At 43.4% G+C, this 16,654-nt stretch overlaps 1 protein-coding gene across 6 annotated transcripts; it reads left to right on the plus strand.

The window, feature by feature from the left end:
- Window positions 1-579: 579 nt before the first annotated feature.
- On the plus strand, window positions 580-16,521 carry pcif1 (PDX1 C-terminal inhibiting factor 1). Of its 6 annotated transcripts, none has more exons than XM_023325262.1 (16): window positions 580-1,049; window positions 2,334-2,488; window positions 2,560-2,684; window positions 2,764-2,889; window positions 8,549-8,694; window positions 8,765-8,919; window positions 8,990-9,137; window positions 10,409-10,492; window positions 10,568-10,667; window positions 11,458-11,617; window positions 12,282-12,451; window positions 13,325-13,411; window positions 13,493-13,677; window positions 13,750-13,843; window positions 13,912-14,087; window positions 15,140-16,521. In XM_023325262.1, exons 2-16 carry the CDS (start codon window positions 2,362-2,364, stop codon window positions 15,450-15,452), a joined length of 2,196 nt encoding a protein of 731 aa, XP_023181030.1. In that variant the 5' UTR covers window positions 580-1,049; window positions 2,334-2,361; the 3' UTR covers window positions 15,453-16,521. The 6 variants fall into 6 exon arrangements, with proteins under 6 accessions (XP_023181030.1, XP_005813000.2, XP_023181032.1 ...); XM_005812943.3 differs by having other exon boundaries at window positions 584-1,049; window positions 8,561-8,694; XM_023325264.1 differs by lacking the exons at window positions 580-1,049; window positions 2,334-2,488; window positions 2,560-2,684; window positions 2,764-2,889 and adding an exon at window positions 5,783-6,225.
- Window positions 16,522-16,654: the final 133 nt, after the last annotated feature.

Here is a 16,654-nt window from a genome sequence, read left to right on the forward strand (position 1 = left end):
ATGATGTCATGAACAAGTCAAAATGAACTGAATTAGCATTAAAATAAAATCTTTGTGAATTTAAAATGTGAAGCTATATATTTTATTTTTCAGATCATTTAATAGACCTTGTAACAAAAACTTTGGGTTCAAAGTACCTCAGATGATTGATGAGCCATCTGAACCTCCAGCAGATTCTTTAGCAGGTTTACCTGAGTGGTGATTGGTGGACCAGGTGACTCGATTAATTGGTTATTCTTTGGTAATGACATCAAAATGAAGTATGAACACTGATAGAGTAGGACTAGTTAAGGAGGTGAATTCAAATTCAAAATAACTTTATTGATCCCAAAGGAAAAATAAATAGGCAGATTTAGAACCCATTGGTTCCAACATCCTACCTCCTGTGTCAGCTATCCTTCACTCATTGTCTGATAAAACTTCCTCCATAGGTCATCTACATTCTAGCCCTGGTCAAGTTTAGGTCCAATTATTCTGGGTTTTCAGGTCTTCTAACTGAACTTGTGAAGATAAAACTGTTAATACAGGAGCACAATTCTACCACTGTGGTGAATTTAATAAGATACTTGACCAGAACGGATTTGACGGGTTCACTCAAAACCGTTAAAGCAGTTAGTCTTTATTTATAGATTGAACATTCACAGGAAAGTAAAGTTTATCTATTGAACATATTTAGGTGTATTCAGCTCATGAATTGCTGATTTGAGGTCATTTTAATAAACCGTTTCTTTCATACGGTGTGGAATAAACACATTAAGTCTCGGACTGTGAGTTTCAAATGGTCTATGTTAATTCTCTCAGTTTGGTGACTGAAATCCAGTTCAATTCTATTCTGGGCTTTACTTCGCTGTGGTTTAAACACTTTGACCTCCTCAACATGGCGCCGGGAAGCAGATACGTCGAAACCGGAAGCGGGTCAGTCGCCGCGCCTGCGCAGTGACTGTGCCCGGGTCCCTGTAAAGATGTCTGAGCAGGCGGGGAGGGAGCGGAGCGGACGACTGAAAAGCAGCGCGGAGAAGCCCCAACTGTCTGCTGTTTCACCACGCAAGGTAAGAGCAGCAGACCCCGTAGGAGTCCTAGGAACACACCGACAGCCGGCTTAAGGTTTCGTATTGCGGATGGAGGCGGTTCCGTGGCTGCGGAGCCGGAGGGTCGAGATTCCGGAGCAGAAATGTTGGTAAAGGCGCGCAGAGCTGTGGCAGGGGCGTGTCCGCCATCTTTGAGAGGAGTTGGAGCTTAGCGGCGGCAGCGGATCGGAGTTCAGAGTCCGACAAAATCATCTATTGGCCACTGTCAGAGCAGCTATCGGGTCAGGCCGCCCAGTCCGCGGAGATTTAGCACATTTTCAGGCGGTCTGGCTGCTCCTCGGAGTAGTAGTAATCGCCGCGGTCTCCGATAGCGGAGCGCGGGCTTCGAGCACCAGCCGCAGCCTTTTGTTGTCCTCCTCCCCCTCCTCCCTGTTTGCGCTGGCTCTCAGCGCGCATGCGTGTAACCATGGCGCTCGTTCTTGCGTCTGAGAAGAAAAACAACCGAAAAGCTTCAAACAGAAACATAAGATCAGATGGATCAGAACCGATCTACTGCTAGTTGAACAGAACCAATCAGGCACTGATGGATCAGAACTGATCGGCTACTGCTGGATCAGAACCGATCGGCTGCTGGTGAATCAGAAGCGACCGGAGCTGATGGATCGGTGCCGATCAGCTCCTGATCAACCAGGTGTCTTCTCTGAAGGAACGTTCTTCCATTCAGTTCTCCAGTCTTCGACAGACTGGCTGGTCCAGACTCAGGTGGTCCGGATTAGTCCGTCAGAACCAGGATGAAATCAGAACCCACACCTGTCATTTTAAGAGCATTCTTAAAATGACAATGGCAATAGTTAGGTTGAGAGTTTGATTCCCCCCTGAGCCCCTGAGGGAAAGACGTGTTGATGTTCAGGTGAAGCTGAGCAGCAGGAGGAAATGTTCACTCTATTTAATATGATAATGAAACCGCATTTTATGTTTATAATCAGAGAATCACTGAAGCTTTTCCTGGTTGATGATATATGGTTTTCACAGTTTTAAATCCTAAAATAATTGAATTTATAGAACAGCCCCATTCATGCTTTGAACCTTTATCAGATGTTTTTTTAAATTTAATTCAGCTAAAAGTCCAAAGACGCCCAGAATGTTCATTAATTCACCTGTAGATGAAAAATCATTGGAGTTTTTAGTTTTAGTTTTCTCCTCTTGCATTAAAACATTAGGCTTCAATTAATTCTTAACTGAAAACAGTGTGGACCATTTTACTTCCTCTGTCTTTTATTCTGAAAGCCTGTCTCTTCCTATCAGATCCACATGATTGTGATGAACAGCTGAAATGTCCAATAACAGCCAGGGATCTGTGAAGGGGGAGGCGGCCACCATGGTGCCACCCTCTGGCTCCGCCTCCTCTCACGGACCGCCCCTTTCTCCGTCCACCACCTCCAAATCACCTGAGCTTCCAGGTACCTACCTGTCCTCTGACTTGTCCCTCTATCACCTGTCTCCGGCTCTAATGTCTCACTTGTCCTGCCAGATGAGTTGGTCCAGGCTGGATGGTCCAAGTGTTGGTCCAGGAGGGAGAACCGGCCCTACTACTTCAACAGATTCACCAATCAGAGCCTGTGGGAGGTGCCTGTGCTGGGTCAGCATGATGTCATCGTGAGTTTGCGCCACCAATCAATTTAGCAGTCAATCGACCAATCAGCTGCAGCGCTGATGACTAATCGATCTGTTTCAGTCTGACCCGCTGGGTTTGAATGCAGCTCCTGCAGAGGCAGGAGATGGTAACCTTGGAAACGGCCAGAGGAAGAGGAGGAGCTCTGAGGAGCAGGGGGCGGGGCCTAACAGTTTCAAACGAACAAAGGTAAAAAACAAGGGCTGTAGCTAACCATTATTTTAATAATTCATTATTTATCCATTAATCGGATAAATTCGGATAATTTTTCCATCACTGGTTAAAAACATGGTGAATTTCTGTGTTGATGAATAAGTTTTTACATTGCACATAAATTTGTTGACTAAATTTTTTATAATTAGTGGTTAAAGACTAGACAATCTAAAACAATTCTGATTAAATTCTAACTAAAACTAAATGTCTTTTTAGTCAAATGATCAAAACTAAGTAAAACTTTGCTGTAAAAATTAATACTGGCTGCAACTAGCAATTATTTTAGTAATCAATTATTCTGACAAGTAATCGGATTACTATAAGCGGCTTTGGGCTTTTTAAAAAAACAATTTTTAAGTCGCTTGCAAATTTAATAAGTGGCGGGTTGAGCCTTTTTGGGCTCGTTTTTGAACGTGAAGTTACTCATTCGGGCTTGGAAATAAGCAGAGACTCATAATAAATCTCAGAATTTGTCCGTCATTAAGGTAGTTTTAGTCAGGCTCTCCCTGTCCATCATTTCCCGGATGATCCGTCCCGCTGTGTCTTTGTTAATGTCAAGTTAAAATATTACCTCTGAATGACGTCGAGCTTCGCGTTGCGCTCCAGAAAACTGCAAACATTGAGACTAATTTGAACAGCGCAATGAACGTGAAAACAGCCACGAATAAACGTGTCTGTAGTTGCCAATAATTATAATGGCAACTTAACGCCATTATAATTATTAATATTAAGATAAGTGTCACAAATCTGTGCAGCCATGTGAGTTGTGGAGCTGCAGGAGGAACTCTGTGCGCTGCGCTTTGACACCAAACGCAGGGCCGTAACGCAGAACCTGGAGGCTGGGGGGAATATGGGGACTTTAAAATCCTTCTTAGAGTTTTCCAGATAACAGTGGACCACACAAATTACTCACGTTTTTTTTTTGTATTGTTGTAACCATTAAACAATCTCCTCTTCAGTTTAACCTTATCAGTGGAGACACATTGTTGATGTTACCATTATAAAATAGCTTACAATTAAGTTTTAGCAAAGATCAATGTGATTTTCACAGGAGGTGGAGCGTTGTTGTTAGCAGCTGCTGAAAGTAACTAAAAAAGTTACTTTTAATGTAACTTAGTTACTTTCCAAATCAATTTAGCAGTAGTTGGTAGTTAGTAATCTAACTGAGTTACTTTTTCAAAGAGTAATCAGTAATCCGATTAAAGTTACTTTTTCAAAGTAACTTTGCCGTCACTGGTCAGCACAGTGTAGGGCTGATCTGAAGATTATTTTTAGGATTAACCTATTAAGAATGAGGTAGCCTAAGATGCTCAATAGGAGATTATTATGGTTTTTCTTTTTACCAGACGCTTAACCAGGTGAAGCTAAAAGAGGAATTCTGGTAAAACAGATTTACTAAGATTTTTTCTTGTATTAAATCCAAAATGTTTATATTTTTGTACATTTTGGTCTTCAGTGCTGCTCTCAAGGTGTTGGTCTTAAAGCAAATGGCCTGTTTGAGCCTGTATACCCCAGTTGATGTTTAATTGATTACTAAATTAGTTGATGATTACTTCAGTAATGGATTCGATTAAATGTTTGATCCTTTATAAAAAAGCAGCCATGTTGGCAGTGTTGATTTTGGTAACGATGAGGTAGGCCTGTCACGATAGCAAATTTTGCTGAACGATTAATTGTCTCAAAAATTATTGCGATAAACAATAATATTGTTTGAAGACCTTTTTACACTGAAAATGACGTAATAATGCATGCGATTTCTTGCCACAGTTAGATACACTTTATTTTCAAAAGAACACTAAACACTGGAGCTGGTAACAAAATAAACAAAACAACCAAAAACAAAAATAAAATGGATTCTCAGTCTCCATTAACAAAAAATGTACTGGAAAAAAAACTAAACAACATAAAGCCAAAGTGGAAATAAATAAATAAATTCAACCAAAAGTGTGCAGATTATGAAGTCTGTATATTATGTTGCCCTTCAGTAATAATTAGATTTAAATAGAGAAGATGGGCACATCGACTACCTGATGCAATAGTTCACACTACACGATTTTTTGCTCCTATTTTTCCCCTTACAACAATCTTAGCACGTTGGTCTTTCTAAGATTGTGTGGTGTGTTACGGTAGATCATCGTTGCCGCTCCGATCTAAATCAGGGTTTTTCCCCGACTGGGATCTTTAACGCAGCCTGTTGAATGTGACAGGCAGCCAATCAGAAAGCCCGGATTCTCCTCCAAGCTTTCTGAGGGGAAATTACGAAGGGGAATCCCAAACAGCTGAAACGGCGCAACCCGAAGTCCAGCAGACATTGGAGATGATATGTGGAAACAACATTAATGTTTATTCAACATGCAAAGAATATAGAAATGACAAGAGGAGGAGTTGGAGCGAAATTGTTACAGCAGTTGATAAACCCGGTAACTTTTCAGCTGTTCTTCGTTAACGTGACATAAATAGGTTCTAATGATTTTCATTCAGTCAGGACTTTACGCTGACACTAGCCACATGCATTGCAGGTAGATTGTAGTAATGCATTGATTAATACCTGGTTTTAAAATTAGTTCACTGGACTTATAGCCATTATTTTGTGCCCATTGTTGGACACCACATGGCAGGAACGAACCGATCGAACCGTTATACCTAGGATTTCTGTCGGCTAATGTGTGATCTGTCAGGTTTTGAAAATGGGCCGATAATCGGCTGACAGCTCTAAGATCATATCATGTCCTCTGGGCTTTACAGTAAGGAAATGAGGAAGGGAGGAGTCGGTGGAGAGCACCGGAGTTGAGCCTTTTTTCATTCAGTGTCATTAGTTGAAAGAGAAAAAGGTCGGAAGAGAGATAATGCCGATAATTAAAATGACGTTGGTAGTTTTAATTTATCATACGATTAATTGATTTATCGTTTATCGCGACAGGCCTACGATGACTTTATTTCGTTGATTCCTCTTTTTTATGACAATAGTGAGACGATGACTAAAGTAACATTTGATGACTAAAACATGGCAAGATGTCTGTGAGTTTTCATAAGGAGATAAAATATTTCAGTGACTCTCTGTTTGGCCACGCCCACCTCCTGACGGAACTCATCACTCATAATTGACGCAGCGCATTACTTGAAGAGACTTGGTGGATGCAAACCCAGAAAGGATTTATGGACTTATTCCGACGAGGCTGTGAAGAACTCTTTCTGAAAGAAGAGCTGCATTGTTGAGGGACACAGCGGAACATGTGGATTTTAAACGCTGGACAAAACTCGAGGAAACTTAAGCGACACCTGAAGACTCACAGCACTGATATTATTTCTAAAGTAAGTTATGCATACAATGTTATCTGATAATGGAGTTGAGATACATTTCTTGGTAAACTAAGTTTCTGGCGCACATGACACTAACTGCAGGCTGTGTTACACCGTCAGTTCATTCAGTTAGAAATGAACTGACGGTTCATTTCTAACATTTCTACCCAAAATGTTAGTTTTGGTTAAACGTGGGAGGACTCCTTTTGTAAAATACAGAATCGTTCTTTATTTGGCAGCGAGTTGTTGCTGAAATATTAAAATGGTGGTGGCGGACCGACCGCAATGACCGATGTTGCCTTCAGGTGCTGATGTCACGGTTGCCTAGAAACGGAAAACGAACATCGCGCTGTTTTTTAAACGTCCACCCGGTTCCTCGCGTCCTCAGAAACACAAACTGTTGAAATAAAACACAGACGTGAGCAACAGACAAAGCTGACGTTGGTTTCTGATTCCGGAAATATCTAAAGCGATTCCACTTAATTTCTCACTACCTTCAGCATATTTAATCTACTCCAGTAAAAAAACTACAACACTTCAAACCTGGACTGGATTATTCTAAACTAATAGCAGAATATTTAAAACCATATTTGTGAAATCTTTATCTTCAATAAAGGTTGATTTCACCACTTTTTTACAGGTTTCATACCGGTCATGGGAAACCTGGAAAGTCATGGAATTTTATTTTTTCTATTTTCAAGACTTAAAAAGTTATGGAATTTAATTTCAGGTCATGTAAAGTTATGGAATTTGCAAACAAGGGCAAAAAATGCTATTTTTTCTGTGGTTCTCCTCTGGACTCGATCCATTCGGTCTCGGTGTCGGACATTGACGTCTAGGGATTTTATTTCAGGACCACAGCTGTGGAAATGTCACTAAATTGCCAGCATATTGTCCAGTTTATTTATCTTCTTTGTTTTCGCTGGATGCTAAACATACAGATTTATAACGCGACTTCCTAATTGCGTGTTTCTGTTTCCGCTGCCAGCAGTCGCCCAACCCTAACTGGCTCGCGGCGCTCTGAGACATGCGCAGTTTGTCTCGCGGCGCTCTGAGACATGCGCAGTTTGTCTCGCGGCGCTCTGAGACATGCGCAGTTTGTCTCGCGGCGCTCTGGGACATGCGCAGTGTGTCTCGGAGCGGGAGAAAATGTCCGACGAACCGCGGGTCTCGTGCGAAAGCATCAGGGTTAGGGAGACATTTCTGACGATGGCGGACAACAGAAAGTATGACAGCGGAGCGCAGGAGAGAAAGAAAAAGAGAAGCGCGATAGGGAGGTGATGAAGAAAATATCCAAGATAAGTTTTTTTTTAAACAGAACCACAGTCCCTCTCCACTTCTTAAACGTTAGCCTTGCTAACAGCAGAACCTGGATCTGGGTCTGATCTGGTGCCTGCGGAGTCACAGGCGGTAAAAGCTCGATGTTCTTCGGTAGTCGCAACGATGACTGGTAAAACTGGATAATCCGGACAGCACTGATCCTGCGTTTAAACGCTGATGAGTTGGTGTGAGCTTACTGGGCTGAACAAGAAGCAGAGAGCTGTCAGAATATGGATATTAATTTGAAAGCATCGGAACAGGTTTACAGAAAATCAAAAAGACTCCTCTCCAGATCGCGCTTTGAAAGCCAGCTGCGGGTGGTGAGTACATCCAAACAGGCTGATTTATCTTCCATCCACTGCGGCTGTGTTTTGCTTTGCGTGTCGTCATGTTAAAAGTCAGTGGTGCTTTGAAACGGGTTTCTGTAACTGGAAACACGCAACAGAATGCGTCTGATTTACATTCAAAGTCTTTGTGGAGGCGCGTCAAGGGCCGAGTTTCAAACCGTCTGGAGCGTTTGGCGCATCGAGCGCATCTGACGCTCCGCGTAGACATTGAATGTAAACCAGACGCGTTTGGTGTGAACGCACCATTAGCCTCCAGCTAGCAGCGGTGGGGGGAACTGTCTCAAAGTGTACAACATAGCTCAAGTGCGCCATGTTCTGCTCTGACACGCAACTAAAATCCAGTCATAAAGTAAAAGTTTTGACCAGGTTTGGCTGTCAGAGGGGAAATACTCAACCTGACTATCTGAGCTCGTTAAGAAAATAAACCTGATAATTACAGAGAAAGATACAGATACATGAAGGTGGAGAGACTCCTGCTGGCCACCTGAATAAGCAGACAAGGATATGAAGACCCCCTGCAGTTTGTTTACTGCAGTGGAGTTGGAGTTGATTACTAAATTAGTTGTGAAGCATCAAGAATAAATCATTGCAGCTCTAGAATAAAGCATCCATGTTGGGTCATGTGATCAGTGACTGAGGAGCAGTGGCTGATGGGTAACTGGGTCCAGTTGTGTTTACAGGTGGAGCCAACCACACCCATCTCTCCCAGCACACCTGGAGTCAAACCGTGGAGCTCGGCCCCCGAGGAGAAGCAGGTTCCAGCGACGACACCCACCACGCCCAGCCCGGCGCCGGCCCCCTACCGACCGGCCGTGTGAGTGCCCCTCTCCGCCGCCGCTCCCCTGCAGGGGCGTTCAGTGACTGCATGTGGGTTGTCGTTCCAGGATCTACTGGGATCTGGACGTCCAGACCAACGCAGTGATCAGAGAGCGCTCGGCAGCCAATCACCTGCCGTCGCACCCCGAGATCGAGCTGCAGCGGGCTCAGCTGGTCACTAAGCTGCGGCAGCACTACCACGAGCTGTGCCACCAGCGAGAAGGTAGCCGAGCGTCCACTGACAGCGCCTCGCTCCCACAGAGCGCATCATGTGGTGTGTGTGTCCGCCGCAGGCATCGACCCGCCGCGGGAATCCTTCAACCGATGGCTGTTGGAGAGGAAGGTGATTGATAAAGGCCTGGACCCGCTGCTGCCCAGCGAGTGTGAGCCCGTCGTCTCGCCGTCCATGTTCCGGGAGGTCATGAACGACATTCCCATCAGGTAGGGAACCTGAACCCTGGTCCAGATAGGGCAACAGTGCTCAAAGTGGGGCTCGCGGGCCATTCACAGCCTCTGGACTGATCTTGTGCAGCCCGCTGACCACACCAAAGGAATAAATTAAATAATTTAGAACAAAACTACGACTTTTTAAATTAAAATCTACTTTAAAAGATGTAGGATGCAACACAATGTGATTAAAATTCTTGAAAATGAATTTTCAAGAACTTCCAAGTGTTTTTAAGGCTTGGAAAATTCTTGATTTTTGTGTAAAGTCCTTGAAAGTTCTTGATATTCAAACTACACAGTTTTGGAATAAAGTTTAATTAAAAGCTTACATTTGGAAAATGTTATTGACAGTTGAAACCAGGTATTTACATACACCTCATGAAAAGACAAAATTTTCTTCATCGCTGTCTGAAGTTAAATCAGAATAAACTTTTCTGGTTCAGGTCAGTTAGAAATACCTGAATTATTTCTATTAGCTAAATGCCAGGAAACTTAACTTGAAAATTTTTGTAACTTTTTGCATATTGTGTTTTAGTATTTACTTTGATCAGGAAGATCATTAACCTTAACAGGATTTGTTTTAATTATTTTAATGTAATAAATATTTGTTATTCCTAATGACTCAGTGACCTATTGATCATCTTATATTTGATATGTTAAACAGTGTTATTGAAATTGGGGGATTTTTGTTAGATTTGTTGTCAGACTAGTCAGGTGTACAGGAAACCTTTCAAAACATAAAATTTTGTTTTATTTTTGTCTCCTTGTCCCTGCTCTAGAATGGAGAATATTATGACAAAAAAGTATTAATAGCAGTTATAGCTGATATCCAATAACAATGAATTGAAATAGTCTTTTTTTTGTTGTTGTTATTTTAAATTGTTTTTATCTCTAAGTTGGTTTTCTGTAAAGTTATGAAAACTTACCTTGAAAGGGGCTAAATTTTACTCTGGGAAACCAGGAAAATGTGGGAAGATTAGTTTTGGATCTACAATCCTGTTTCTGTAAAAATATCTGATTACTTTGTTTAGGTAAAATAGTTCATGTTTAGTTTACTGTTGAGCAGGTAAAAGAGTCACAACAACATTTTGGTCATTTTAGTTTTTAAAATTATTTTTAAAAAAAAATTTTTTTAGGACTCGTGAGTATTTCTGGTCTGACAATTTTGACTCACGTGACCAAAGGTTTGTACAACCCTGGTCTATGCGGCTTGGTGGGGTTGTGGCTGCTGATTGACCCGGTTCTGGTCCGTTTGTGTCCATCAGGTTGTCCCGCATCAAGTACAAGGAGGAGGCCCGGAAACTCCTGTTTAAATACGCCGAGGCAGCAAAGAGGATGATCGACTCCAGGTGAGTCCCAGCCGACCAATCACAGGGTGGGACGGCGCTGTGGGTGTGGCTCATGCTGACCTTTGACCTGTGCAGGAATGCGAGTCCAGAGAGCAGGAAGGTGGTGAAGTGGAACGCCGAGGACACGATGAACTGGCTGCGCAGAGATCACTCCGCCAGCAAGGAGGACTACATGGTAACGCCTCAGCATCACATCACTTTCTGTCACATGACTTCACCAGCCAATCAGGAGCTGAGCAGGAGGTCACTGAAACTAGAGCTGGGCCATCCAGCTTAGAAATAAACTTTTTCATAGCAGATCCAGTTTTAGATTTTTTTTTTTTTTTTAACAAAATTACAAATGATAGAAAATATTTTATTTACTTTTATTTTTTCAGTCATCCCTTCTGTGAGTTGGACGACGGTGTATCAGGACCAGGCGACAAGAATTTTTGTTTAATTGTGACAATGTAGCAATAAAAAAAAAAAAAAATTTTACATTAACGTCTAAATACTTTTAATAAAAAACTTGTAGAGATGCATTAATATGAACAGCTCCGTTGTGATTCTTTGAAACAGTCGTTACAAAGTTCTGCTGCTGCAAAGTATAACTTCACAGCAAACTTTAATCATTTTAGCTTTTATCTTTAGTGTAGAAGTTGTCATAAATTTATTATCTCATTCTCCTAATATTAGGACTTTATTCTGGTAATATTTCAACTTCGTTGCACAACTTTTATTCTCTGAATTAAAATAAAAAATTGTAGTCTGGCCCTGATACACCGTTGTAGATTTGACTTGATTTAGAAGTCCATATAGACAAGATGGCCGCTCTGAACGCTGACATCGCTGAACAATGGAAACAAAAGGATTTTCCTAAAATTAACCTTCAAAACCCAAACATTTCTAACTGAAAGCAGACGCTCAGGCCCCGCCCCCTGACAGGTTCAGCGACCCCGATGTCTCACCTGTGCCTGTGTCTGCAGGACCGCCTGGAACACCTGAGGCAGCAGTGCGGGCCGCATGTTACGGCCGTCGCCAAAGACTCTGTGGAAGGAATCTGCTCCAAGATCTACCAGCTGTCGGCGGAATACAGCCGCCGCCTGAGGCAGACGCACCTGAGCCTGCTGCAGGACCCCTCCACAGGTACACACACACCTGAGCTGCTTTTATTTATTCTAAATAGTTTTTTAATGTACCGGTAACTTTGGTGATGGGCTAAACTAGCTTCATACCTTTCTATTTTTATGTGTCGAGTATAAAAGCCTCAACCTAGCCAAATCTGCAGCCAATCACAGCCAGGTGTTTTCATCCAGTCAGACTATTTCTTTTAAATCCTGCATTCATGTTGATAAATAACAACCAATCACAACCAACAGATCATATTACCGCACCAAGCCGCAGACATTAAACCAAACCTTCAGATTTATGTGAATACAATAAATAAATTAATTTTGTATCCTTTTGATTAATGACATTCCGATCAGGTTTTTTTGTTGCTGATACCGATCACCCATGAGGCTGATCATCTGAATTGGCTGTTCAGTTTTCACTTCAGGAATAAATGCTACTCTGTGATCTGGCAAAATGGAAAAACGATCTGGTAATAAATTCACTTAATTTAGACGTAAAACATGCTAAATACTTGCAGACATAAAACAGCAGCTACTCCGAAAGACCGAAAAACCTGCAATCAGTAAAGTAATATTTAACAGTAAGGCTCTCAGCCATAAATTATTCACATCACAGATATCTAATAATGTCAAGAAACTGACTTTGTGTGTGACCCTGTTTGACCTCGTGGTTGTAGAGACGTGCGCGTCGCCCCCCCAGTCACGGCTCGTGTACTGCTACCCGGTCCGGCTGTCGATCCCGACCCCCGCCCTGCCCCGCGTGGAGCTGCACTTCGAGAACGACATGGCCTGCCTCCGCTTCAGAGGAGAGATGGTTAAGGTCAACCGGGGACACTTCAGCAAGCTGGTTGGTCCTGTAGTCTGGATACTACTGGGAGTAATCTGATTACTCTGCTGTCTCTCCAGGCCTTCTGTCTGGTCATTAATTGTGTTTCTGGAACTGTAAATCAATGATCGGGGTGCCAATACTTTCTTCATCTGAACAGAAACTGAAGTTACAACAGTTTGGGATTTTTTCATTAACTCAGCTTGAATGAGTTTTTAAAGTGTGTTTGCTCATTTTTATTAGTTAAATATTTAGTTTTAGTTTATGTTTTATTCATTATAGTAGTAGTTTTAGTTTGTTTCATACTTTGGTTAATTTTTAGGTGCAGAACTCAAAAAGTACTGATTATGTTAATTATACTATTTTAATAAAAACAACAAGCTGGCTGGATGTTTTCCCAACTTCTGCTGTCGCCATTTAGCCGCATGAGTGCACAAAGATGACTGACGTAAACTGCTGATTCCACAGCAGCTCAAAAGACTCATGAATAGATTAATAAACATGAAAGCCAAGGACATTATATCTATAATTTCAGATATTTTATATGTTTTAGTTTTATAAACACACAGCTAAACTAAAGCTAAAGTCTTGATCTCAAGATCACACCATAAATCTGGGCGTAGTGATGACCTCTGACCTCTGACCTGAACCTTCAAAGCCACAAAAAGACTGTTCCAAAGTCGGCCTTCTGTCACCTGAAGAACGTTTCCAGGATCAGAGGACTAATGTCCGCTGTTCCAGAACAATGCTGCTGCTGCTGCTCGTGTTTTCACTAAAAACAGGACCCTATCTTCACCTGTCTGACTGTCCCCACCTGTCTTCACCTGTCTGACTGTCCCCACCTGTCTTCACCTGTCTGACTGTCCTCACCTGTCTGACTGTCTCCACCTGCAGGAGCTGCTGTACAGGTACAGCTGCATCGATGACCCTCGCTTTGAGAAGTTCCTGGCCCGAGTTTGGTGCCTCCTGAAGCGATACCAGGTGACTGTTCTCCAGCCGGTCCGGTTCCGGTCCAGTAGTTCTGCGGTGACAGCTTCGTTAACTAGGTGTGTTTGTGTCCAGGTGATGTTTGGCAGCGGTGCTAACGAGGGCAGTGGCCTGCAGGGGGCGCTGCCGGTGGCGGTGTTTGAGGCGTTAAACCGGCAGTTCGGCGTCACCTTCGAGTGTTTCGCCTCGCCGCTCAACTGCTACTTCAAGCAGTTCTGCTCCGCCTTCCCCGACATCGACGGCTTCTTCGGTTCCAGAGGGTGAGGCGCTCACCTGGCCAGGTGATGTGGGCGGGGCTTATCGGGGCGGCACTGACGCTGTGTGTGTTTCAGGCCGTTCCTGTCCTTCAGCCCGGTCAGCGGCTCGTTCGAAGCCAACCCGCCGTTCTGCGAGGAGCTGATGGACGCCATGGTGACGCATTTCGAGGTGAGAGCCGGGCCGCTGCGGGCCGGGTCCGGGCCGGTTCTGGACTCATTGGTCCGTGTCTCCATCAGGAACTGTTGGATCGGTCTTCCGAGCCGCTGTCCTTCATCGTCTTTGTTCCTGAGTGGCGCGACCCAGTGACGCCGGCGCTGACCCGAATGGAGGCCAGCCGGTTCCTGCGGCACCAGCTGAACGTCCCGGCCTACGAACACGAGTACCGCTCCGGGAGCCAGCACATCTGCAAGCGGTACCACTCTGGTTTTGATTGGCCAGGCGGGCTTAGCAGAGCGACATGCTGAGTCCAGATTTATTCATACCCCTAACATAGAGCTGGATCAAAACAAAATCGGCTATTTCTGATTTTCAAAAAGTATTAGGGCCAGGCTACAATTAGTTTTTTCCATTATAAAGTTATAATATCAGCAGAATAAAGACGCAAGTTTACCAGAAGAACGTCGTAAAATTCAAAGAATAACAGTTCCTGGTTATCAGGGTCTAACAGAGCAGCTCAATCAGTCTGCCAATCTGGTTACTGCCACCTACTGGTCAGTTTGCTCAAAAATTCAGCTGCTGATAATTTTATGCCGATGTGTAAAAAGTTGAAGTATTTCCTTTGTGTTGGAGTTCTCATAAAATTATTACTTTATTCTCCTAATATTACAATCTTATCCTCGTAATTAAAAATAAAAAATTGTAGCCCGGCAATGACAGTCGTAGAGTTGACCTGACTTTAAAGTATAAGTAAACAGTAGATGCAAAACACGCTTTTCCAACAACATGGCCACCCTGGCATCAATCTGAATGATAAACAGTGCAAAGGTGAAAAGAAAATATCCATATTGTCCAAAAAAAAGAAAAAATTACATTTTTAAAATGTGTTTTTTTTTTTACCCCTCCAGGGTCTTTTGTGGGCTCTAGTGTCCCTTATATGACAGCAGGCTGACAGGAAACGGGGAAGGAGAGGGGGGGAGACATGCGGCAAATGTCGTCGGGTCCGGGAGTCGAACCCGGGACGGCCGCGTCGAGGACTCAAGGCCTCCAAATGCGGGTCGCGCTAACCACTACGCCACCACGGCATGCCCAAAATGTTTTTTTTATATATATATATATTTTTTTAGGTTTAACAACACGTTTTGCTGATTGGAGGTAACTGTGTGGTTCTGTAACAGTCCAGTCAAAGTCCTGGCCTAAAGATTAGGATTATGGTTTTGAACCTTGCAGGGTATGAATACTTTTGGACTGCGCTGTCCCTGCCTCTTTTGTTTTGGGAAGCGTGTTCTGACCCGGTTCTGTTTCCAGGGACGACATGTACTACCGGGCCGTCCACGGCACCGCTGTGCTCTTCCTCCAGAACGACGCTGGCTTCGGAAAATGGGCTCCGACTCCGGAGCGTCTGGCGGAGCTGACGGCGGCGTACCGCCCCTCTCTGTCTCGCACTTCCTCCTTGTCGTCCCCTGGCCCCGCCCAGTCCGCCCCTGGAGACAGAGACTCCACCCCTAAGGCCTCTGATAGGACACAGAGTGCAATGATGTCACCTGGCGGCCATGACAGCAACAACAACGGCAGCAGCAGCAGCAGTAGCAGCCCTCAGGACAAGCTCACTGCGATGTAGAGGGGCGTGGCCACTGCAGGCCACGCCCCTAATGTAAATGTGTGTTTACGAACATCACCAGTCCCTCACCAGCACCTGTAGCACATCCTCACCTCTTATCGGTAATCTACCACCGCCATCAGGGGGCGGAGCCTCATTTAAACTTCACTACGTCTCTTTAGTCTGTTGGCTGCTCTGATTGGTTGAAGCTCACCTGAAGCTGAGTGATGTCAGCGTCTGAACTGCTTCAGAGTTCCAGCAGTAAAATCCACCTGAGGGGCGTCCCCTGATTGGTTGTTATGGCAGCTATCATGTCTGGGACCCGGGCCCTATAGCAGGGGGCGTGGCCTCGGTAGCAGAGGGGCGGGGCATCAGGTAATCCTGAAACTGTGACAAGTAGTCATGGAAACGATCTTTCAGTCCCAATCCAGTTCTGTGATTCACACGAGATTAGAAAATACAAGCTGTTAAGGTGAGCTTTAGTCTGACCCAGTTTAATTCATACCAGATTAATCTGGATTAAACCAGATTTATCTGGTGTGAATTAAACCAAATTAATCCAGTTTAATCTGGTGACCTCTCTAATCTAGTTTGGTTCAGTTCAGTTTTTTTTTTTTAATTTGTTTTGATTTCTTTGATCCATTACAATCTGGTTAGATCTAGTTTGATTTGTTTGGACCTACTCTAATCTGGTTCATGTTTGTTAGATCCAGTATGTACAGGCTTTGGCCAAATAAATCTGGTATGAAGGGATTTGGGTTGTGTTGGGATGGGATATAACCAGATTATTCTGGTTTAATCCAGTTTAATCAAGTGAACTCTAATCCAGTTTAATTCACACCAGGTTAATCTGGATTAAACCTGATTAATCTGGTGTGAATTAAACCAAATTAATCCAGTTTAATCTGGTGACCTCTCTAATCTAGTTTGGTTCAGTTCAGCATTTTTTTTTATTTAATCTGGTTTGATTTCTTTGATCCATTACAATCTGGTTAGATCCAGTCTGATCTACTTGGATTTGGTTGGACCTAATCACCTGAGTGAAGTTGGCCCCCCCACCTTCTTCAAATTAGACAAAATTGGTGTCAATCAACTCGGCTACGTTTGTGCTGGTTTGTGCAGCAAAAATTTTCGTTTGTGCCGCTATCATTTTAAAGATATAAAGAAATGTTTTTAGAGGTCATCAAAGGTCAACCAGCCCCCCACCTTCTTCAAATCAGACG

This window comes from Xiphophorus maculatus, chromosome 20 (genome assembly GCF_002775205.1).
Source record: "Xiphophorus maculatus strain JP 163 A chromosome 20, X_maculatus-5.0-male, whole genome shotgun sequence".
NCBI lineage: Eukaryota > Metazoa > Chordata > Actinopteri > Cyprinodontiformes > Poeciliidae > Xiphophorus > Xiphophorus maculatus.